Source organism: Ostrea edulis, chromosome 1 (genome assembly GCF_947568905.1).
Source record: "Ostrea edulis chromosome 1, xbOstEdul1.1, whole genome shotgun sequence".
Taxonomy (NCBI): Eukaryota; Metazoa; Mollusca; class Bivalvia; order Ostreida; family Ostreidae; genus Ostrea; species Ostrea edulis.
In genome coordinates this window covers 44,228,019-44,252,839 of record NC_079164.1, presented here as the reverse complement: position 1 = coordinate 44,252,839, position 24,821 = coordinate 44,228,019, and the positions used below count along the sequence as shown (strand labels likewise).

At 33.3% G+C, this 24,821-nt stretch overlaps 2 protein-coding genes and 1 long non-coding RNA gene across 5 annotated transcripts in view; 2 read left to right on the top strand and 1 right to left on the bottom strand.

Moving 5' to 3' along the window:
- Positions 1–24,821, top strand: part of LOC125653880 (ATP-dependent DNA helicase Q4-like) — a 200,442-nt gene that overhangs the window by 94,184 nt on the left and 81,437 nt on the right. The window lies entirely within an intron of this gene.
- LOC125653966 (G-protein coupled receptor daf-37-like) overlaps positions 562–24,821 on the bottom strand; it is a 29,880-nt gene continuing 5,620 nt past the window's right edge. The window contains exon 2 of the mRNA XM_048883657.2: positions 562–4,942. Coding sequence (XP_048739614.2) covers positions 3,683–4,942 — 1,260 coding nt within the window. The 3' untranslated portion in view covers positions 562–3,682. The remainder of the gene's footprint in view (positions 4,943–24,821) is intronic.
- LOC125658126 (uncharacterized) lies at positions 12,693–14,262 on the top strand. The gene is made up of 2 exons (XR_007363628.2): positions 12,693–13,500; positions 13,999–14,262. It is a non-coding gene; the product is annotated as an uncharacterized LOC125658126 (long non-coding RNA).

Here is a 24,821-nt window from a genome sequence, read left to right as displayed (position 1 = left end):
AGGTAGTCTTTTACCAAAATTGTAAATTTGATTTTCCCCAGAGTAAGGGTTTTGACCCCAGGGTGGGGCCAAAGTTAGTATATAGTATTTAAGTTTGCTGATACTGTATAAAATCTAAATGCATACTTAGGAATAGCAAAAAAGGATGTACACTGTACAAAAAATGGTGAATTTCACAACCCAGGGTTATGACTTTAAGAGAGTCCAAATTAGTCATATATATTTTGATGTTTTAATGTTAATACACCCATTACTTAAAGCCTTTCATCAGTGTATGCACTTTTGAGGGCAGTGAAGGTTTAAGAACACATCTTGTTTTATACTGTTGCTGAACATTAGAATTTAGCTTAGATATTCAGAACAGGAAATTTTTTTTAGATTTCATAGTCCATGGAAGTAGTGATACTTTTTCACTAGTATTCAGGTGACAGATAAGGCCTGTGGGCCTCTTGTTTCATAGGTGCTTGTGGATATAACCATACACCCTGGAACCCCTACCGGACAGTTTGTAAGATGAGTTTCTCTTCTAAGTTTTACCGGACAAATTGAAAATTTACCAGAGATATCCGGTAGTCCGGCGTCTTTCGCCAACACTGATACTATCGTATATCAGGTTTTTTCCGCATGAATCTAATATCCGCTTTGTTCGCGACGATTTCCGAATCGTGTAAAATAAATCCGCGTAAATTTGATTCAAAGTTTTGTTTTTGTAATAGTTATATAGCATACAGGTAATAGTACGGTGAAAGTTCTGTGTTCAGTGTGTTTTGTTTCCCCCTATATCTGACAAGCGCTAAGTAACAGGTAAGGGACAAGCTAATTAAATCGACCACATTCTTGTCAATCAATGTATAATCATATCTGAGCTACTCATACACATAATGGCACATGGTTTATGGCCGTTTTAAACTGAAAATAATTATCGATAAATATTTTGTATTAGTACCATTAAAGCTAACAGACAGTGATTTACCTTACTATACCGCCAAATTGTTCATATTTTTACAATATACTTGAGTGTAAACAAAAGTGCAAAATTGTTTTTGAAAACTGGTACGCAGCACAGGTGTGTGATCAGCTGAGTGCGTCTTCCGAAATTGATGAGGTGAAGATCAATCTACCGGTATCTCTCACCCAGATGAAGTCACTTGGAGCGAAATGGCTGACAAGATCTGTATAATACAAATATTTCCTGATATCCAGTTAATAACCAATGATGATGACCAGTTCATTATTTAATTTTCAGAACCATTACAGTGCCTGCAACATTATTCTTGACACATTGAATGAACAATTACGATACATAAATGATGAAACCTATTGCACAAACGATTTTTCATTACAAAACAATTCTACATAAACAATAACATACCGGTACATGAATGCAAATGAATACAGTCTTCCACGATTTTTCACATAAAATATAGGTATATATATATATATAAGAAAAACTTGGAATGTTACTCATTTGTCTGATAAATGAGGAAATGATTATAATCAAATTAATCAAGATTTTATTCTCTAATAGCACTTTTAAAGATTATTTTAAAAAAGAAATTGATCCTTAAATGTTGGATAAAATCTAGGAGATTCTATTCCCATGGAGACATTTGGATACTTGATTCGAGCTAGGACATTTTGGCCAATCTAGGAGACATCACATGTGTGTGGACCTTTTTAAGGGCAGTCAACTGAATTTACATTAGAAGTTGCTAGAAAAGCTTGTACAGAAATTGATAAGTATATATGCAACACCTGATTGTGGTGCCTTTTTCTACAAAATTGCCTACAGGTCCTTTGAATTCAGTTTATATTACTTTTTTTTAAAATTATTATTTCTGACACTGATTAACAAATTGGAATTTGATAATTGGGGCAAATTGACAGCTTCAACAGGGAAACTAGCAACTATTAATTGTAAGTGAAATAGAATAATGCCTTGGGAATTTCTAGATGAAAAATATTTAACAATATAGTATCCAAAGAAGGCTCCTGAAACAAATGATATGTCTACTCAGTAATCTAGTGGAATATTTTAAAATTTTCTTAAAAGAAATAAAATTTGTGTTTTTGTGGATGTTGCAGGATAACCTCCAAGGTCAAGAAATGTTGTTTTGAAATATAAAACCTGTGATGTTAGCCACCTCAAACAACATTTCAAGACCGAGGAGGTCTCCTGCGCATCATCCACAAAAACAAGAACTTATATATACTATTGTATTTTACTACATGTATATGTACGGCTCAGAAATATACGGCCGATCATTTACTTATACTTAGTATACTAGCTGAGCTACTAATTAGGTCACTCTGTGATGTCATGGCAGTTTCTGAAACAATTAAACTAAGCCTACATGTTTTTTGCTGACGAAAAATGTGAGGTGGTAGGGTATTCTAGATCTATTTTGAAAAATATTTCATTTATTTAGTTTAATATTGACGGATGATATCAACTGCTTTGAATACACAGTCCAAGAATACTACACATACGTGGAAGAAGGTTAACTTAGTTGTGCATCGCCATGCTTGTTTACATGTACTATGTCCATCTTGGAATGTAGATGATTGATTTATTTTGAATTACAGATATTCTTCAGTCTTTTATAAGATATATTATTTGATTTTTATTGTTATGAAACTGAATTATCAGTTATCTACTTTATTGATGTATTAGAAAATTCAAAGTGCAAGCAAAATGTGTATTGATTTTCTCATAATCAGTTAGTACATATGAAGGTAATATCGTATAATTATGACCGCGGCATTTCTTTGATCTTAATTTGCAATAACTGTGGTAGAATACTCTGTAATGTATGCTTATAGTTCAATTATGTATTTATTGCTGTAGATGAGTACTTTTCAATCACGGTATGCATGGTAACCATGTTTTTCTTTGAAAGAAAAAGTAAAAATTAAAATGTATTCCTGCCACCGGCACAAAAAAAAAGAAGAAGAAGAATTGGTCCAAATACTGAGAGTTCATTTTACAAATGGTCTTGTAACTATAAGACCAAATATACTTTAGAATTTATCTTAGGCTGCACATTTTAAAATACAGATTTATGGGAAATCTGCAGAAATAAAAATGATGAATATACATGTACATGTATATACATACAATATTTTTCATTTTTTTTATGTACAAATATTGATCTTAGTAGCAAGATCTTTTGGTAAAATATCCAGCTGAATATAATATTAATGTACTGGGTTTACAATGGAATGATATACACCAAAACTTGTCTGAAAACAGATCCCTCTCAAAATCAGCCGATTTTGAAATTAAGTCACAGCTAGTTCCTGATATGTTTCTAAAACAGAAATTCTCTCCTCTGACAACAGAACATTGACCACATTTTGTACATATACCTTAAAAAACATAAGAAATATTCCTGAAACTGGCCACAAGAACCCAAGCAGCTAAAGGAGTGGAAAACATGATCTACATGCAGCCATTATTTACATGTTGATGTTACTAGTAAATTGTACCATAAAATTGTTAGACCATGAAAATGGTGTAACTGAATTCTCAACAAACCATCTACCCCTGTAAACAGAGCCTTTTTTCGATCTGGCAGCTGACTGATTTACAGAAGTTTTACTCAATAGCATTTTCAGAAATATCTTGCACAAACTGTTATTCGAGTTCTTTCACCACTGTGGTTAAACAAATTATATTAATTCATATCAGATCATGACATTCTGTTTTATGCATGATATTGTTCTTCATGATTCGAGCTTTAGGCCGTTTAGACTGGCAGAAGCAAAACAGTTTGTAGAGAGTTTTCCGGTAAGATTTGTTCACAGCACAGTACAAGATAAAATTAACCGAGAAGTTTAAAGTTTGCATAAAATTTGTCACATGCAGTATAATCTGGTGGTAATAGTAATGTTTATTCTTGTGAGTGTTGTCAATTTGGTGAGTCTTGGCGTATATGAACTTAATAACCTCAGACGGGAAAACAAGGATTAAAAAAAGCACAACAACTGCCACTAAAGTCGCAGTTACACTATTTAAGGCACTGTCTGACCCTCTCTTCCTTTTTGAGAGCATTCCAGATTTCCTGTTCTTTATCAGTGAATTTTCTGCCAAATCATTTTGACGATGCCGAGTAAAACTGTTATTAGATCGTGAGGATGAGTTGGTGCCTTGGTCTTCTGTAGTTTTTATGGAGGAGCGATACATGACCATGTCACTGCTCTGTCCTTGGGTCATCTCTCTGCGTAGTTGTTTGGCCTTGTGAATTTTCCACACCAGACAAACATTGAAATACAAGAGAGCAATACATGGAATGAAGTCAAAAACAATGGACCATAGCATTCTTCTTGTCTGGTCATTGTAGCCTTTTCGTTTTTCTATGTTATATAGTTTTGAACCATCAACACATGTTTTTTCGACTATTTTTCGTTCAAAAAACAGAGGTATGGTTGAGAGCATACAGATTCCGTACACTATACAGACGGCAACTTTTGTCTTTTTGAGTGATACTAGTTTTCTTGCTCGAAAAGGATGACAAACAGCAAGGTATCTTTCTGCAGCCATCACAACAATTAACCATGTACTGTTGATAATGAAAAAGGTAATGAATCCATTTCCCAGCCAAAGATAGTACAAGGTCCCATTTAACTCGTGATAGGTGTCCTGTGATGGCAGAATGGTGAACAGCAGAGCCAGCAGACAGAACATAAAGTCAGATACTGCTAAAGCAATTAATCCTATATGAGCAGATTTCTCCATCCTGGTCAGACTATGATTGACCTTTTCTTTTGTCAACACAAGCAGGTTAAGGAAATTTCCTATTAATCCAAAAGCGCTGACAGCTGGGACCCCGGTGTCCATGAATATGAAACGCAGGTTTTTCTCCAGAGTAGACTCCATAGTATCATTTTCATTGGAAATGGAGACATTTAGTTCGCTTAGATTTTCACAGTGGGCCATCATCTGAAAAATATTGTGAAAGTTTTTAACTGATGTGTCAGATCTTCAGCATGTCATCATGATAATGTTTTCATAAATAAGATCTGGGATAAGCATTATCAATGATATTTTTTCCACATCTATTGTGCTAGTTACATGGAATGGTCTGCAAACAAATTGAGTAACACATTTTATAAAATGAAAATGCTAGCTGTTAATTATGATACAATATTTTGTGTTATTTTGAGTAACACATTTTATAAATGCCTGTTATAATTGATGGTAATATTTTGTGTTATAGGAACAGTAGATATCAAAAGAAAATTAATTAATGCTTATATTTACAGTATACATTTTCTCAAAGGAATACTTCATTATTTTGAAATGTACATGCTTACACCATACATGTACATGGAATTGACAGCACAGCTTAAACAGCTAGCTATATATGTGTTACTGGTTTAGACTGGTTGCTCTGTACATTTCTCTGTTTTCTCGGGTGGAGTACAGGGATAAACATTAATTCTCTTAGCTTTGTGAAATAAAACAAAAAACTTCAAGTGAGCTTTTCTGATCAAAATTTGTAAATTGCATGTCTGTCGTCGGCGTTAACTTTTCACATTTTCATTGTCTTCTCCAGAACCACTTGGACAATTTCAACCAAACTTGGCACAATTTAAAGCATCCTTGGGTGAAGGAAATTCAAGTTTGTTTAAATGATTGGGCCATGCCCCCCTTCAAAGGGGAGATAGTCACAAAAATGCAAAAATAGGGTGGGGATCAACCACTGGGCAAGAAAAGCTGAAATTTACATGAAAGCTTCCTGACATAGTGAAGATTCAAGTTTGTTAAAATCATGACCCTTGGGGGTAGGGTGGGGCCACAATAGGGGATCAAAGTTTTAGATGTGAAATATAAAGAAAATCTTTAAAAATCTTCTCAAGAACCTCCGAGCCATAAGAGTGGAAATTTACCTGAAAGCTTTCTGATATAGAGTAGATTCATACTTGTTCAGATGATGACCCCTGAGGGTAGGGTGGAGCCACAATAGGGGATCAAAGTTTTACATGCAGATACTGTAGAATCATTTAAATTTGTGGGGGCCAATTTTCGTGGATTGCTGAATTTTTACGGGTTCGTGGGGACGTAATTTCGTGGATTTATATATTTGTAAGATTCTTGTATACTAGTTGTCTTTATTCGTTGAGGATGTAAATTCGTGGGTGAGGGGTACCACGAATTCCACGAAAATTGAGCCACCATGAATTCTAATGATTCCACAGTATATTGGAAAATTTTCTTCTCCAGAATCATTTGGCCAATTTCAATCAAACTTGGCACAATTAAAGCATCCTTGGGTGGAGGGCTTTCAAGTGCGAGTCAAAACTTGCCAAAATTAACAACACTTGCTACAACCAAACTCTTTTCAAAATTGAATGAAAATGAAATCTAAATTTATGTTTTTATAAGGCCAAGTAAAATTAATTAGTAGATTATCATTCAAACTTCACAAAAAAATGGGGCGGGTGGGAGGATTTTATTTTTTATTTTTCGCCATGGTATTCTTGACCTTATGAAAATGCCTTCTCTCATTGAGAAAAGGCTTTATAAATCATAATTACATGTGTATTTGGGTTTCTAAAAGGCAAAGTGAAACAATACGTTTACGATACCGGACCGGATATAAAAATATCCGGAAATCGTAATTTTGAAAAATAAAAAAAATCGGGGCGGGGCGATTTTCGAGGGGCGGGCGGGAATGATAATCTACTAATTAATTTTACTTGGCCTAAGTAAAATGAATACAATTCACCATATGGAAAGTATTAATTTATTCCCATGATTTCTGAATGAAGTCCCAAAAACAGTGGGGGGAAATTGTAAAGTTATGTTGTGAGCTAGAGTAATGTATTCCAATTTTTGAACATCATAGAAAAATTACGAATCCCTTATTTTTAAGGAATTTTATTATTGTACTTTATTACAACCAAACTAAGCCAAAAATGTATATCAGCCAATACAATCGATTGATTTTGTTTTTATCAAGTGTCATTAACATTGGAACATATCATCAACTTGCATTTGGTAATTAGGACATGGACATTTTTCTTTGAATTTGGTGTGAAAGATAGGGGAACTATGATTATGAATTTCATGGTTATTGCACTCCTGCAGGGCGTCTGAGGGTTGAAGTCAATACTATAATGATAATGCAATCTTAAGAAATTTTGTTCTTTATTCACTCCACTTTATGGTTCATATATTAGGGATGGATTGCCAGTCAGTAACTCTACAACTTGTTCTGATCAATGAACTGAACTGTATCAAAATACACATTTTTTGTGACATTGATTGCTTTAATTTTATCAAATAAGCTCATAAAAAACTTTAAAAGGCACCAGTGGTATTCTGTTTATACTTTTATCAGAAATGTGTTATTTTACCTCCAAGGACTATACTCAGAGGGAACTCGCCTTTCCACTTGTAAATGATTATATATGATAAAGAATAAGTGAAAAAAGAACGACAAAGTCACAGCAGGCAAGTTAAATGCATGTTGTTTTTTCTCTTCCAAACTGATATTTCAATATACAGCTCATGCTCTGATGCCTACTTGATAAATGTTGAAGGTTCAGTGTCTTCATTCAGATTGTTAAGACAAATAAGTGTACAGATATGGTCATTACTGAGCTCTGATGCAGCTCCCGTATCTAATTTCTGCAATTTTTTGGGAATATATGAAAATGGTCTTTCGGACTGCATTACTGACGGGAATCGGACCAGAAAGTATCAACACAAGAGTCAGTTGTTCGTAATTCAGTCTATTGGATATTGATAGGATGATAATTTTACAAGCTTCCAAGAGTATCGATTGTTTTTCTCAATTAACACTTCAAAGTATAAAAAGTTATTTCCATATTGACAACCCGGCCCCTACAGGGGTATTTCGTGTGTATATAATAACCACAGCCAACTGAATGAGCAGCCCACATGTACATGCTCTGCTTTGTAGTGTCAGATAAACTTTTTGTTTATGCAAGGTATATGAAGTTATTGATGTGACCATGCAAGAGCAATTTAAAGACTAGTATGATATAGTTTTATACAAACATGAACACACAATGTGTACAGGTATGGGGGCAGGTTTCACAGCGATATCAGATATGATATGATGATTTATTTCCAATCAGGGACCCTTTGAAGGCAACATACGCATTTTTAATATATGTTACAGGGAAAAGAAAATGTTTACAAGTGAAAGAGTATAATTGATAAAACATATAGTGAAATAAAAGGCATTCAAATTAACACATTAAGTTATAGTGTACTGTACAATTCACACAAATAACTATAATATAAAATCATGATAGATATATAATGGTTTTAAAAAATATAATCTTTCTTGAAAAATCATATTATATAAAAGGATGCTATTAATTTGTTTGCCATCAAAAGATTTATACATAACCAATTATTACTTTGTTGTTAGTTGATATGAATTTTGGTTAAAGCTGATTTCAAATATTTTATCTGATGGACATAAAATAAGATGGGAGGAAATGTTGTGTTTTCACATTTTAGTATAATCTACAGTATTCTACATTTATATATAATTCCAAGGTTTTAAAAAGAATTTGAGTACATAATTTGAAACAATAAATTTACAGTCGTGTAAGTATATACTGCATGCCCACAACTTTATTTGAAAAATTCTAGGGTGAGAAATTAATTACACTTGGGTAGTGATTTAAAATATGCAAGGTTTTCAATAGTTAGAATGTGATAAATCAAAGATGTACAGTATGTTCGTGTTGCACTTGTTTGAGGTTAAGGACTCAATTTCATAAACAACTACTAAGTCAGTGGTTTATCGGTCATTGCAGTTTGTCATTTTTAGTAATAGATTTAATCCTGAGTCTGTTGAATGAATTTTAAGTCATCATGGTAAATAATCAATTCCAAAACATCATAAATGGTGTTTAACGTGCAGCTGTGTCTTCCCTTAACACTTTTCGTCCATATCAAACCCGGAAGCCATATTATGGCCCTCCAGGCCTTTGAATTTGTTTGCGTGTGATGGCATGAGGCTCCAATAAACAACTAGGGTTAAATCAACATTATCATTCACTATATTGGATGTGGGAGTGAACGGAAATCCCATAGAGGATTTAAGTTTATTATACACACTTCATTTTATCAATTTAACCACTTCTAAATATATTTTTTAGATTAATTGTTGGAGGTTTTGATTACTGTGAGAATACATGTACTTCACCTATATTATAAAGAGAAGACATCTTTAGTGAAATGCCGTATTTAGATATCAGGATCTGCCATGACAGGATAATTTACCTATTGTTTTTAAATCTGTCAACACAGAAGATATCTGTGAGATGTTTATTGTTTTTAAATCTGTCAACACAGAAGATATCTGTGAGATGTTTATTGTTTTTAAATCTGTCAACACAGAAGATATCTGTGAGATGTTTATTGTTTTTAAATCTGTCAACACAGAAGATATCTGTGAGATGTTTATTGTTTTTAAATCTGTCATTATAACACAGAAGATATCTGTGAGATGTTTATTGTTTTTAAATCTGTCAACACAGAAGATATCTGTGAGATGTTTATTGTTTTTAAATCTGTCAACAAGAAGATATCTGTGAGATGTTTATTGTTTTTAAATCTGTCAACACAGAAGATATCTGTGAGATGTTTATTGTTTTTAAATCTGTCAACACAGAAGATATCTGTGAGATGTTTATTGTTTTTAAATCTGTCAACACAGAAGATATCTGTGAGATGTTTATTGTTTTTAAATCTGTCATTATAACACAGAAGATATCTGTGAGATGTTTATTGTTTTTAAATCTGTCAACACAGAAGATATCTGTGAGATGTTTATTGTTTTTAAATCTGTCAACACAGAAGATATCTGTGAGATGTTTATTGTTTTTAAATCTGTCAACACAGAAGATATCTGTGAGATGTTTATTGTTTTTGGTAATGCTAGTGCCTGTGGTAAATTAACTGTTTGTAATTAATACAGAGGATGAACACCCCATTTAGAGTGCCAAGTTTGTAACTTTATTTGCATGTGTACAATATTTTCTGCCAGTGGTGTTCATTATCTGAACTTGATTGGGTTACCGGTTTGACCAAATTTAAGAAAGCTAGTCCATTATCATAATACTGGACTTTCGAGATACGGATCCACTCTGACTTTTATCGCGCGTTGAACGTAATTGTAGGGCATGTCACTTCCGGATTACAATAACAACTAAGTAAACAAACATGGAATATTTCAATTGCTATCAATTTCCTGCATTTAAATGCTATCTTTGAAAGGAAGAAATCACTACAACCATTTCATAGGAAAATACAATTGATTAAATTATGCGAGTAGGCGCGGGAAATAAATCTAGGGAATATCTTGAGGATATCGGTAAAACTTCGCGCCTTGCATCCAATGGTATGCGTCTAAATGCGCTTTTTCCCTTCCATCTAATTTACACCCAGGTACTAAGCACCAATAATAGCTTGGATCGTCATCGTGGGACTGCACATAGCTCTTTACGGACCGTCTGTTAGCGAAACACCATATGTTTCGATGTCAACTTTGCCCTACAATTGGTTATTATCACGTGACCATGGTGTATAAACGTCAAATATAATCGGTCGTTCTGGCATATCCCGAAAGTTCCGTATTATTATCCTTTTTTTCTCCTGATGTTTTATTTTTGTATATTTCACACATTTACATCTATATATCTATATATACACACAACTGTAATCTGCATTTATTCTTTCACACATATATGAGGGCTGTTCGATATGTAATGTGTATTGTACCACAGCGTGATAATTAATGTTTTGCACAATTTTGTGGATGTTGATACTCTTGAATAACCCTATTCAATACCTTTCCAACGGTATAAACATGAACCTTCAGCTCCACATAGTTTTAAACTTATAGTCATTTCAATAGAGCCAGTCATTGACCACTGTTGTAAAAATGGTTATAGGAAATGGGTTGAGAATATTGAAGAAATTAGAGCTCATATTAAAGTTTGTACAAAACTCGGTTATTCGGTAATGCAGATTTTTACTGATATGGGGAAGTTTATGAGTCTGATAAGGTATCTTATGAGACAGTTTGTAGGTGGAGAAAGAAATTTCTGATTGGCACAGAGTCCGTCAAAGATGCAGCAAAATCTGGCCAACCTGTGACTGTAACAGGCAAGGCAAATGTCTCAAAAGTCAGGGAAATAATTGAAAGTGATGGCAGATACATGATTCGTGATATTGCCAAAGCTGTTGGCATATCGCTATCGCGGGTGCATTTCATTTTGAAGCGTATTTTGAAAGTACGAAAGATTTCTGCCAGATGGATACCGCATATATTGACATCTGTCAAAAACGGGTATGAGTACAAACTGCTAAGCAATTGCTCAAAATGTTTCCCAAATTCAATCAAAGACAATTTGCAAACATTGTTACTGGTGACGAAACATAGGTTCACTAGTTTAAACCAGTAAGAAAAATTGGAAACAAAATATGACAAACTGAACATGGTGGAAGGCCTGTAGTTGCCAAAAGAACCATAAGCACAAAGAAAGTTCTGTATTGCATATATTCTTCTTGTGATGGTATAGCCATACAAATTCCGGTGTCAATTAAAGGGCAAAAAGTATTACTGAGATGTTATACTAAAAAAGCTCCAGAAATATTATCCTAAACGATGCCCTGTGTCAGGATTTAGGCATGATCGTCTACTTCATGATAATGCTCCATCACATGGTGATGGCTACAGTGAGGAGTTTGCAGTGAAGATAGGAGTCCATCAAGGGTCAGTACTCAGCCCTCTGCTTTTCATCATCGTGCTCGAGGCTCTTTCATGCGAATTTCGCACTGGTGTTCCCTGGAAGGATCTGTATGCAGATGACCTGGTTATCATTGCTGACTCATTGGATGAATGTGTGAAGAGGCTCCTGGCTTGGAAAGAAGCTATGGAAAGGAAAGGACTGAGAGTGATGACAGGGCCATGATAAGACAGATCTGCAACATCAAGCCTGAAGATGTGGCCACTGTAGGTTCAATTGAATTGCTGGGGTGGCTTGGCATCGATGACCTCGACCTCATCTTAAGGAAAAGTAGACTCTGCTGGTATGGCCATGTTGTCAGATCCAGCAGTGCAGTGCAGTCAAGTGCGATCTCTATATACAAGTTCCTGGTAGGCGTAGAGTTGGTCGGCCAATGCTATCATGGAGAAAGCTCTCTACTGCCGACCCTCATGACAAAAAAAATGGAGATCTGAGGTGAGATCTGCCATGCGTGCAGCCAGCCAGATACCTGGAAGGGGGCCCACTAGTTTTGAGAATACCTGTAATTCTGCACGGAAATAAAAATTAAGGAAACGACAACAGACACCTGAGCTTGTGAAGCAATTTTTGAAGTCGGAGAAGGTTATACCATATCTTTTCCACACCCACCATACTCTCTAGATCTAGCCCCATGCAATTTTTTCCTTTTTGCAAAACTTAAAAAAAGTTCTTATCTGGCTGTCGTTACAAGTCCCGACAAGCCCTTGGCTCAGCCATCTGCCAGTACCTCAGAGGTCTACCTAAATCAGCGTACCGTGACGCATTTCAGAAATGGATTCAGAGATTGAAATTATGTATTTCAAACCGTGAAGAATACTTTGAAGGGATGTAATGTTCATTTCACTATTTGAGTTGAATGCTTTTTAGATGTCGTACAATATACATTACATATAAGTATGTTTTTGGTTTTGGGTAAATTCTTAATATCCTCATTAAACCCAATGTATAAAAGTAAAATGGAGCTGAAAAATTGCCAAACACCTTTTATTCAGCTCTCAGGAATGTGAACTGATAATAAAATATATTTCTTTTTTTTTTAAATTGTTTTCACTTTAGAAAAAAAAAAATCAAAGTCCATGAACCAACTTTTTTTCCATTGAAAAATGTTACATAAATTTTCTTAGGATCTTTAAATGATAGATTAGAGATTTAATAAGCTTAGAGGCATATGATAAGTATGTTTTTGAATAATATGATTGTGTTATATAATGCTCTGAAAATAACATAAATGCCACCCTTGAAACGAATTAGAAAATACATTACTGAAATTAATATTACGTTCGTAGCCTGTCGTGTCCGAAAATGAAGAAAAAATATGATGCCTCTTAATATTTCATGACGAGAATTTATTTACCGTATCACGTGTTGTTTGCATATTTCATGTCGTTATTAACTCAGTAAATGAATACCAAGCCAATTGTGATTGTGTTACTTATTTTATTTTTCAAACGATTTTCATGGTTACTTTTGGAGTCCGATTCGTTACGAACATAAATCACCTGGTTGCTAGTACGATTGAGATTCACATGATGTATTTCGATTTCTATTCTATTACGTCACCGATGCTGAACTCCCTATGTGTAATTGAACTCGCCCACAGATTTGCATTGTGGGATAGCGATGGCGGTAAATACAGTGTCCACAAAACGATGATTTCGTTACGAACATGATTCGTCGTTAACTGATGCAGAAAAATTCGTAAGTACTGTTTATTTTACGTTTATGCATACTAGAAAATACATAAATGAGTTATTTGCGACATATTCTTACTCATGTTTGTCAACTTCGAGAATTTTAACCCCGGGTTCTTGCCTGTTGGTCGACTTTACACTGAGACCGCAAGAGTTGTTTGTCGTGTCTGACGTAACGAACGTACGGAAACATTATTCTAAAAGTTTAAATTTGCATTTCTGACACTGAGGGTAATTTTTAGCCTATAGATGTTCGATTTAAAAAAAAGAAAACTGATTGGTTATTATGAATTATTTTAACAAACTGTAAATTTTCTATGGATGATGTTCGTATTATGAATTTATAAACGGACACATGATACGGCGCTGTTTTGTTGTCTTTTTACGAACATAGTATTAATGATTCTGTTTCATCTAAACTGTTCAGAATCAATCAATGTAATCATTATCAAAGGTGTTATTTTACACAATGAGAGTTGTTTCATAGATGCTCTCTCCTTTTCAGATCAAGGAAGTTTGTGTGGGTGAATACCTTCTCCAATTTATGCTGCGGAAAGGAGACAGATTATATTGGCCCCCTGTGGATGAATTCTCTTGGGAGCCATATGATAACATACATCGACTTTTGCCAATACCTGTTTTGTCCAATTAAGCAGTCTTCCTCTGGAAGACAATTATTTTAATTTTGAAACATTCACACTCGCTCATGCTATTCAAAATTCATATTGATGTTGCATTGAAATAAATGTTTTCCTTAGCGCTGAAAAAATTGTGTCTGTGTTACTTCCATAAGATGATAGTTTTGCTATGAATGTATCCTAAGAATCGTACTGCTAACTCAAAGTAACAGAGTCATAGCAGTAAAGATGTCTTCTTATGAAGGAAAAGATTGTGACTGTTTCTCTAATGATGTCTGTCATAATTTTATGGAATAAATCAAAGCCGAAAATTATGGAAGTAACGGCGTCTTAAATTCTTCAATCTGACTGCAAGGTCTGTAATAATAAATTTTGAAAAGTTTTTAATCACCTCTTCAGAAGATATCTTAAAGGTTGAATTACAGATTTACAATAAAAATACAGTTATTACTGCAGTATGTATTTTCATTCAGACACCATGTTACTTCCATAATTTTGTTAGTCATCTATATTCAAACTCATTTCAAATTAAATCCGTGCCATGGATTATCTTTTACTTGGTATTTCTATAAACTAGAAGATGTAGACTACTCAAAACCATAAACCAAATAAGAAATAAATTAATTTGAAATTTATTGGTGAAAGTAACACTTTGCATCCCAGCTCCAGAAACTTACTTATATGTGAATGCAGATTACGGTTGTATATACGAGGGCTGTGTGATATAAGTAAGTTTCTGGAGCTGGGATGCAAAGTGTTACTTTCACCAATAAATTTCAAATTAATTTATTTCTTATTTGGTTTATGGTTTTGAGTAGTCTACATCTTCTAGTTTATAGAAATACCAAGTAAAAGATAATCCATGGCACGGATTTAATTTGAAATGAGTTTGAATATAGATGACTAACAAAATTATGGAAGTAACATGGTGTCTGAATGAAAATACATACTGCAGTAATAACTGTATTTTTATTGTAAATCTGTAATTCAACCTTTAAGATATCTTCTGAAGAGGTGATTAAAAACTTTTCAAAATTTATTATTACAGACCTTGCAGTCAGATTGAAGAATTTAAGACGCCGTTACTTCCATAATTTTCGGCTTTGATTTATTCCATAAAATTATGACAGACATCATTAGAGAAACAGTCACAATCTTTTCCTTCATAAGAAGACATCTTTACTGCTATGACTCTGTTACTTTGAGTTAGCAGTACGATTCTTAGGATACATTCATAGCAAAACTATCATCTTATGGAAGTAACACAGACACAATTTTTTCAGCGCTAAGGAAAACATTTATTTCAATGCAACATCAATATGAATTTTGAATAGCATGAGCGAGTGTGAATGTTTCAAAATTAAAATAATTGTCTTCCAGAGGAAGACTGCTTAATTGGACAAAACAGGTATTGGCAAAAGTCGATGTATGTTATCATATGGCTCCCAAGAGAATTCATCCACAGGGGGCCAATATAATCTGTCTCCTTTCCGCAGCATAAATTGGAGAAGGTATTCACCCACACAAACTTCCTTGATCTGAAAAGGAGAGAGCATCTATGAAACAACTCTCATTGTGTAAAATAACACCTTTGATAATGATTACATTGATTGATTCTGAACAGTTTAGATGAAACAGAATCATTAATACTATGTTCGTAAAAAGACAACAAAACAGCGCCGTATCATGTGTCCGTTTATAAATTCATAATACGAACATCATCCATAGAAAATTTACAGTTTGTTAAAATAATTCATAATAACCAATCAGTTTTCTTTTTTTTAAATCGAACATCTATAGGCTAAAAATTACCCTCAGTGTCAGAAATGCAAATTTAAACTTTTAGAATAATGTTTCCGTACGTTCGTTACGTCAGACACGACAAACAACTCTTGCGGTCTCAGTGTAAAGTCGACCAACAGGCAAGAACCCGGGGTTAAAATTCTCGAAGTTGACAAACATGAGTAAGAATATGTCGCAAATAACTCATTTATGTATTTTCTAGTATGCATAAACGTAAAATAAACAGTACTTACGAATTTTTCTGCATCAGTTAACGACGAATCATGTTCGTAACGAAATCATCGTTTTGTGGACACTGTATTTACCGCCATCGCTATCCCACAATGCAAATCTGTGGGCGAGTTCAATTACACATAGGGAGTTCAGCATCGGTGACGTAATAGAATAGAAATCGAAATACATCATGTGAATCTCAATCGTACTAGCAACCAGGTGATTTATGTTCGTAACGAATCGGACTCCAAAAGTAACCATGAAAATCGTTTGAAAAATAAAATAAGTAACACAATCACAATTGGCTTGGTATTCATTTACTGAGTTAATAACGACATGAAATATGCAAACAACACGTGATACGGTAAATAAATTCTCGTCATGAAATATTAAGAGGCATCATATTTTTTCTTCATTTTCGGACACGACAGGCTACGAACGTAATATTAATTTCAGTAATGTATTTTCTAATTCGTTTCAAGGGTGGCATTTATGTTATTTTCAGAGCATTATATAACACAATCATATTATTCAAAAACATACTTATCATATGCCTCTAAGCTTATTAAATCTCTAATCTATCATTTAAAGATCCTAAGAAAATTTATGTAACATTTTTCAATGGAAAAAAAGTTGGTTCATGGACTTTGATTTTTTTTTTTCTAAAGTGAAAACAATTTAAAAAAAAAAGAAATATATTTTATTATCAGTTCACATTCCTGAGAGCTGAATAAAAGGTGTTTGGCAATTTTTCAGCTCCATTTTACTTTTATACATTGGGTTTAATGAGGATATTAAGAATTTACCCAAAACCAAAAACATACTTATATATATACAACCATAATCTGCATTCACTCTTTCACACTTGCAATTGCTCAGTGCACCTTCTGCATCCACAACAATTACAATGATATATATATATTATAATTATATATATATATATAAGATAAGATAAGTTTATTCCAATTTTGGGCCCAGAGGGCATAACAGTAAGACAGTTTATAAAGAAGGAAATTCAAAAAAGAAAGAAAGTTTACAACATTAACTACAGGTTACATAGACTGCAAACTGCATGTGGATGCAGCATGTTGGGGAAACAAGTACATACATTTATGAATTGCTAATCATGTGTATACACAAGTAAATGGACAGTATCAGTATTATACCAACAAAATTATGAATAATAAACTATAATGATTTTTGCAGTTTTAAAGCATCACTTCTTTTTCTGAAAGTTTGCACTAAATATTCACTCAATTTGACAATTACTGGTTTGTCTTCATTAATCATCAACCAAGTAAATTTGTCCTTATTTGTTAGATAGATAAAATTTATGTTGAGCTTGTATATACCATTAAAAAACATATTTCTCTCTTCAACATAGAATGGACAATCAGTAAGGAAATGAAATTCATCTTCTACACAATAAAGGTTACATAATTCACAAATTCTTTTGTTTCTTTCTAAAGAAATCTTCTGGCCAGAATTGGTTTTTGTAAATTCATATCTTCCTCTTTCAATTCGAAGGTCATATGTGCACTAATTTGAAATCTACATAGAGTTTTTCTTAATTCTAGGGATTCTAAAAATATATAACTTTCCATAGTAAAGTTTCTTTATACGAAAAATATGTTGTGAGTTTTCCTGATTTCTGACCCTCTTCACGTCGTTTTGACCAATTAAGTAAAAATTGTTTCCGTACCTGATTCTTCATTTGTTTTTGAAAAATGAGAATTTGAGATTTTTACAATTGGGTACCAAAATGCCCATATATATATATATATATATATATATATCTTGTCAATTATATTGTCATACAATGCCCATTTACCAAGGATTTTGAATTTGCTATGAAATACATTTTGACAATATTTTTCTATATTTCTGTAGTATTTAAACAAATTAATTGCATCCAACAATTTGGGTTTTGAAGTCTGATGCACTTGAGTATAAATATGCTTATAGCCTAACAAAAGAAAAATTCTTTCCAAACAACTTCCATCACTACTGCCTAGTAGTAACACAATTTCTTTTTGTGATTTTATAATCTTGTTCAAATCTTTCTAGAATTAAAGGCAGATAGACCAACAGTCATTGAAAATATGAGTGACTATCTAATTTCTCTTTCACTTTTACAAGAATGAACACATTAAGTCATTATCTACAAGTTTAAGTTTGGGAAGGATAGAGTTTGTAGCTATATAACACATAAGTATATGGTTTTGAAAATAAATTGATTTTGTTTCTTTTGTACATAATGAAGTATTCTTATAATAAAATTCCCAACATTTTTCTGAAATAGTTTGACTGCAGAGATAAGTTTCCTGACTTCTCTCATTTGAGTTGTGGGGTTATGAACTTTTCCTTTAAAACTTGATATAAAAATTTGACATTATAGAACTAGACTTCATTTTCTGTACAATGCATTGATTTGGACACAACAATTTATTATTTACTTTGATTTTGGATGCAGCAATATGTCTTTTAATCTTTCTGCATGGGTACTTTTGAAATATAAGACAGTAATAGCTCAAAAAGTTATTTTTACCAAGTACACCTTTTACATCATGTTCCATTCTGCAAATTAAGTCATTCAAGGTCTTCAATGACCCCGTCAACCCAAAATGTATAAAAATTCCATCTTTTAACTTCAACAAAGTTTCGTATATCTATAAATTTAAATAATCTGTCAAAAAATGAAATCGGCATGTCTATATAAGGATTAAAATACTAATACAACATATGCTCAGCCTGTCATATAACCTCATTATCTGTAAGGTACCATATCCTATTATCCTTGCGAATGATGACCGTAACTCGGCTCAGCAAAGCTGACGGATAGTCACAACTAGATTTTCAGATTTTTACGGTCGGTAAATTTTTAGCAAGTTTGAAGCTAGAGTGTATTGCATGATTAGCAACAATATATTTAGTAAGAAAAGATTCTTAGGAAAAATATTCACTATGCCTCACTCAGCAAGCAATAAATTGATTCACAAAATTTTGATGTACAGAATTAGATATATAGCAATTTAACCCAATTCTATAAAATTTAAAGTCTATCACAGACTATGCAAATTTTAGGTATCACACAAAAATTATCCTGCATCAGTGTTTATTCATGTTTTGAATTGATTTATTATGCAATTAATATGAAATCAAGAATTATACATGTGTATATAAGTTTTACTCACCTTAGGATGGGTCAACAATAGGGGATCCAAGTTTTACTTATATATGTATCATATAGGAAAAATTGTTAGAAATATTCTTCTCAAGAACCACTGGGCCAGAAAATTTGAAATTTACATGAAACTTCCTGACATAGAGCACATTCAAATTTATTCAAAATAAAAAAACCCCAAAAAACCATAGAGTTACCTAGATTCAAATTTATTCAAAACAAGGTCTCTGGGGTAGGAAGGGGCCACAATAGGGGATCAAAAGTTTTTCATATGGATACATGTTTATATAGGAAAAGTCTTTAAAAATCTGCTCACAACTTTTGAATATAGTAAGTGATAGGACTATAATATTTCATATGCACATTCCTTGTGACAAAGCCTTAAAGTTTATTTTGGTACCAAAGTTTTTAACCTAGCTTGTAAAATTGACCTTAGTGTTAAAGTTAAAGATAAGTTGGGGCTTTCATATTTGTTACAGATTCCTTATGGCAATATGACCTTACATTTTATACCGTACGTGGTCTCTCACCTTTACCATGCAGTTCGATCCAAATTTTAAAACTTTAACCTCCATCATAATTAACTTTTGAACTGTGATATAGTTCTCGTATTTAATATTACAAGACTTTTCTTACCATATATACTCGCCTGTAGGTCAGTTCGTCTGTAAGTCGGTTGTATATTTTGGAGGGATTTGCCATTGACCCGCTTATAAGTCGGTATAACTTTTTTTCAAGAATCGGTTGACAATTTCAAATCAATGCTCTAACGTTTTCAACTCTGTTTCAAATAATATTTTTGTGAAATGTGCTGATATTTATTCATTTTCTCAACAAATCAATTTCAATAATATAAAATCTTTAAGATATGCAAATACTTGTACTTTATGTATATAATCCTAGAATACATGAATAATATAATATGTCCAGTCAATGTTAATCACAGCAATCGTTCGAGTACAAAGTTGTTTGAAAAATACTATACATTACGCTGTCCAGAGAAATGCTAATCTTTGTAGGACTCGCTTATAAGTCGGATGTAGAGTTTTGGACCAATTTTTTACTCCCAAAAATCCGACTATGTACCAAATTAAGAGAAATGATAATAAACAATTAAATTCTGTGAAAATCCTATTTATTTGTATAGTGTTTATATTGAGCATCACCATGCAGAAATATTTTAATATTTGATTGATTCGATCATTGATTCTTTTAAAGCAACATTTTCAATTTAAAAAATGATTTACTAGATGACAATTTGATTAGAAAACTTCTGGTTTGATCTGAGGAAGTCTGTTTTTATCCATCATATAGTGTGCCCTATGGGGGGTATTGTTCTAGTTGAATCTGGAGGTGTTCAATCCAGTTATCTTAACTGCAGAATTTTTTTCTAAATGCATATGTATAGATCCAGAATAGCCCTCTTAAGGCCTGAAGGGCTGTGAAAGCAGAGCTCTCCCTATAGGTAACATGTATATACATGTTTAAAAAGGAAAATATAGAAAACTAATGAAAAATTAAGCCATACCCATGGAACTTGAAAATTTTGATCAAAATGGTGTCCATTGGAATACAAGTGTGAGGATGTGTATTTCACCATTTTGTATCTAGTGTACACAAGTTCATGTCATTCTGAGATTGTTATATAAAATCAGTAAGAGCATGTAAACCATGCAATGTCCACATTTTCTCTATCATATAAACACTCCTCGGTTGTTCTGGGGTATCCTACGTTTGTAAAGAAGCAGGTACAGTTTCTACAATCATCTGGCCCAGAAAATTCAGATTTCAATAGGAGTCCCAAAATCTGCCATTCCAATAAAGAATATATAAGCAAACCCAAACTACATTTAATTTGATCCAAAATTACTTCGTGCTGTAATGACAAAAGCGTGAATTAAGTTGACATAAAATTGCCAAAAATGCCAAAATCAATAAAAAAAATTAATAAATTCAGGGGGTTTTCCTTTCAGAAAACATGCAGCCCATGCGTCGAGCGAATTCATATTCAAATACTTTTTTTATCGTCTATCAATAAACAATATATATTTAAAATTTCATTTTACTCAACAGATGGGCACACCGTTATAGGCAATAATCTGGATGAAATATAACAGAATATTTAGCTCTTTTTGAAAAAAAGGCGGGAAAAGTCTTATTCATGATCGATGTAATAATGCTATCAAATAAGCAATAACTTTGATTTAAGTTGAGATTTATACTTGGCATATATTTAACTTACTTAAAACACAGATCAAGCTTAATTCAAGACACACTTAAAACGGAAATTTTTTGGGCCTTTTTATATACACAATCATACCTTGTTCTTTGCTAATCACCATGTATGTTTTACATCAATTGCATTAAACATGTATTTCCCGGCGTTCAGTGAATATAGGCAGATCAAATATCTAAAGTCGTGTCACGTTAGGATGCTTTTACAGCTGTCCGTATATGTCCGGATAACTTGGGAATAGATATAAATACTAATACCAATACCGTTTGCTTCAGTCGGCCTCAAATTTGGTCATGCCGCAAGATTTTCATTTGCATATGTTAATCAAACTTTTCTTGACAAGATATGCTATCTTGACCATATCAATAATGTCTTTGATAATATTTTCATAAATATTAAAACATTTTTTAAATATCACAGTCACCATATTGAACCACATGTTGTAATTGTATAGATTTTATCGCTTTTTATGATTTGCAGTAAGTGGATGAGGTTTTGCTTATGGAAGTACACATGCCTTAGTCTGATGAAGCTTTTCCCCCAATGGGCATTATAACATGTTTTAATGATTCTTGTAACTAAAGGATGATCAATATATGCAATTGCATTTTTTCTTCTGATATATTGAATTAAGAATCTTAATGCAGCATAAGGCAGAGAATAGTAATTAATCTAATCTAACCTAACAACCTATTTTCATTGCTATACAATTATATTAAAAGGTTGGAATTATGTTAAACAAATTTATTACAGCGACATATGTTAACAAAGAAAAATCCTGAGAGAGAGAGAGAATAAAAGAGAGAGAGAGAGAGATTCCTCACCAAAATTTTCTAAATATTTTACATTATATAGGAGGGAACCCCTTTTGAAATTACTAAACTAGTACCCATGTAAATTATTTTAGGTCGGCAAGTATAATATAAAGTCGGCAAAGAAAAGAAAAAAGCCAAAGGAAATGAATTTATTCTGGCATTCTTCTTCATTTGTTATGTATTTATCCCGTTTTCCCTAACTATTAAATCACAGTAGACTTAGCTAATTTCTTGAAGTTGATTAGTAGTATAGTTCATGAACCAAGGCAACGGAGAAATGGTGATAAGTATGCTTACAGGCAGCAAATAAATCAGAAATCGAATTGATTTTTATTTCTCCTTGGTTTTTGTTATTTATTTCTCAACATTGATTCAATAAAGAAGCTTATTTCTTTGCAGTCGATGTATAGCTGTACAAACAGTACAATCTAGCTGTCACCGATGTTCAACTCCACTTTTTAGTTATAAAGGAAGTTAGTTCCTGAGCTTTTTAACACAACTGCGCTGAATGCTACAACTAAGTATTTACTGGTACAATACTGATCCATTGGTGCAAATTTAAACATATTGCACATCTATTACTGAACACTATCCAGTTGAAAAGTTTTGTGTCAATTCAAATTTTGAAAGGGATTAGCAGGGACTATATTTTGTGGTGGAAGGATTGATTTATCAAAAAGTTCTAAATCTGCATGATTTTACTGTTTCTTTTTCATCCAATATATCTTCTATTCTTATACTCCTATACGTGTATTTCAGTTGTTATAATTTATGAAACAAGTAGTTGAGACTTGGAACTAGTTCAAATGTTGTAATTTATTGATTTGGTTGATATACTTTCCCAAACAGAACACTGATTCTTAGAAAAAGTTTAAATCAATTTACTTGAAATTTTGTACAAAAATTTTGTATATTCGCCAATGATTTCAAAATTTGATCTCTAACCCTCACTTTTTAGCTCACCTGAGCTGAAAGCTCAAGTGGGTTTTTTTGATTGCCTGTTGTCCGTCATCTGTCTGTCCATTTGTCCATCCTTCCATAAACTTTTTTAGCTCACCTGAGCCAAAGGCTCAAGTGAGCTTTTCTGATCAAAATTTGTCTGTCGTTGGCGGTGTCGTTGTTGTCGGTGCCCTTGTAAACTTTTCACGTTTTCATCCTCTTCTTCAGAACCACTGGGTCAATTTCAACCAAACTTGGTCAAAAGCATCCTTGGGTGAAGGGCTTTGAAGTTTGTTCAAATGAATTTAAGGGCCATGCCCCCTTTCAAAGGGGAGATAATCACATAAATGCAAAATTTGGGTAGGGTCATTTACATAAAAGCTTCATGACATAGTGCAGATTCAATTTTGTTCAAATCATGGCCCCCGAGGGTAGGATGTGGCCACAATAGGGGATCAAAGTTTTACATATAAATATATAGGAAACATCTTTAAAAATCTTCTTCTCCACAACATTATGGGCCAGAAGAGCTGACATTTACATAAAAGCTTCCTGAAAAAGTGCAGATTCAAGTTTGTTCAAATCATGGTCCCCGGGGGTAGGTTGGGGCCACAATAGGGGGTCAAAGTTTTACATAGAAATATATAGGGAACATCTTTAAAAATCTTCTCAAGAACCATTCGGCCAAAGAAGTTGACATTTACATGAAAGCTTCCTGACATAGTGCAGATTCAAGTTTGTTCAAATCATGATCCCCGGGGGTAGGATGGGGCCACAATAGGGGATCAAAGTTTTACATAGAAATATATAGGGAACATCTTTTAAAATCTTCCTTCTCAAGAACCACTGAGCCAGAAGAGCTGAGATTTACATAAAAGCTTTCTGACATAGTGCAGATTCAAGTTTGTAAAAATCATGGCCTCCAGGTGTAGGTTGGGGCCACAATAGGGACTAAGGTTTTACATGCAAATATATATGTGGAAAGTCTTCAGATAAGGGCTAAGGTGACTCAGGTGAGCAATGTGGCCCATGGGCCTCTTGTTACAATTGGCTCAGTGGTTTTGGAGAAGTCGAAAGACTACTTTCCCAGAACCACTGGGCCAATTTCAACCAAACCTGGCAACAGGCATCCTTGGGAGAAGGGCTTTTAAGCTTGTTGAAATGAAGGGCCATGCCCTCTTCAAAGGGGAGATAACCATGATAATGCAAAAATAGGGTGGGGTCATATAAAAATCTCCTGAAGAACCTCTGGGCCAGAAGAGCTAAAATTTACATGAAAGCTTCCTGACATATTGCAGATTCAAGTTTTTGTTTTTTTTTAAATCACGATAGACTGGGGTAGGATGGGACCACAATAGAGGATCAAAGTTTTACGTATAAATATATAAAGAAAATCTTTAAAAATCTTCTTCTCAAGAACCACTGGGCTAGGAAAGTACAAATGTACATGAAAGCTTCCAAACAATGTGCAGATCAAATTTGTTAAATCATGGCATGGGG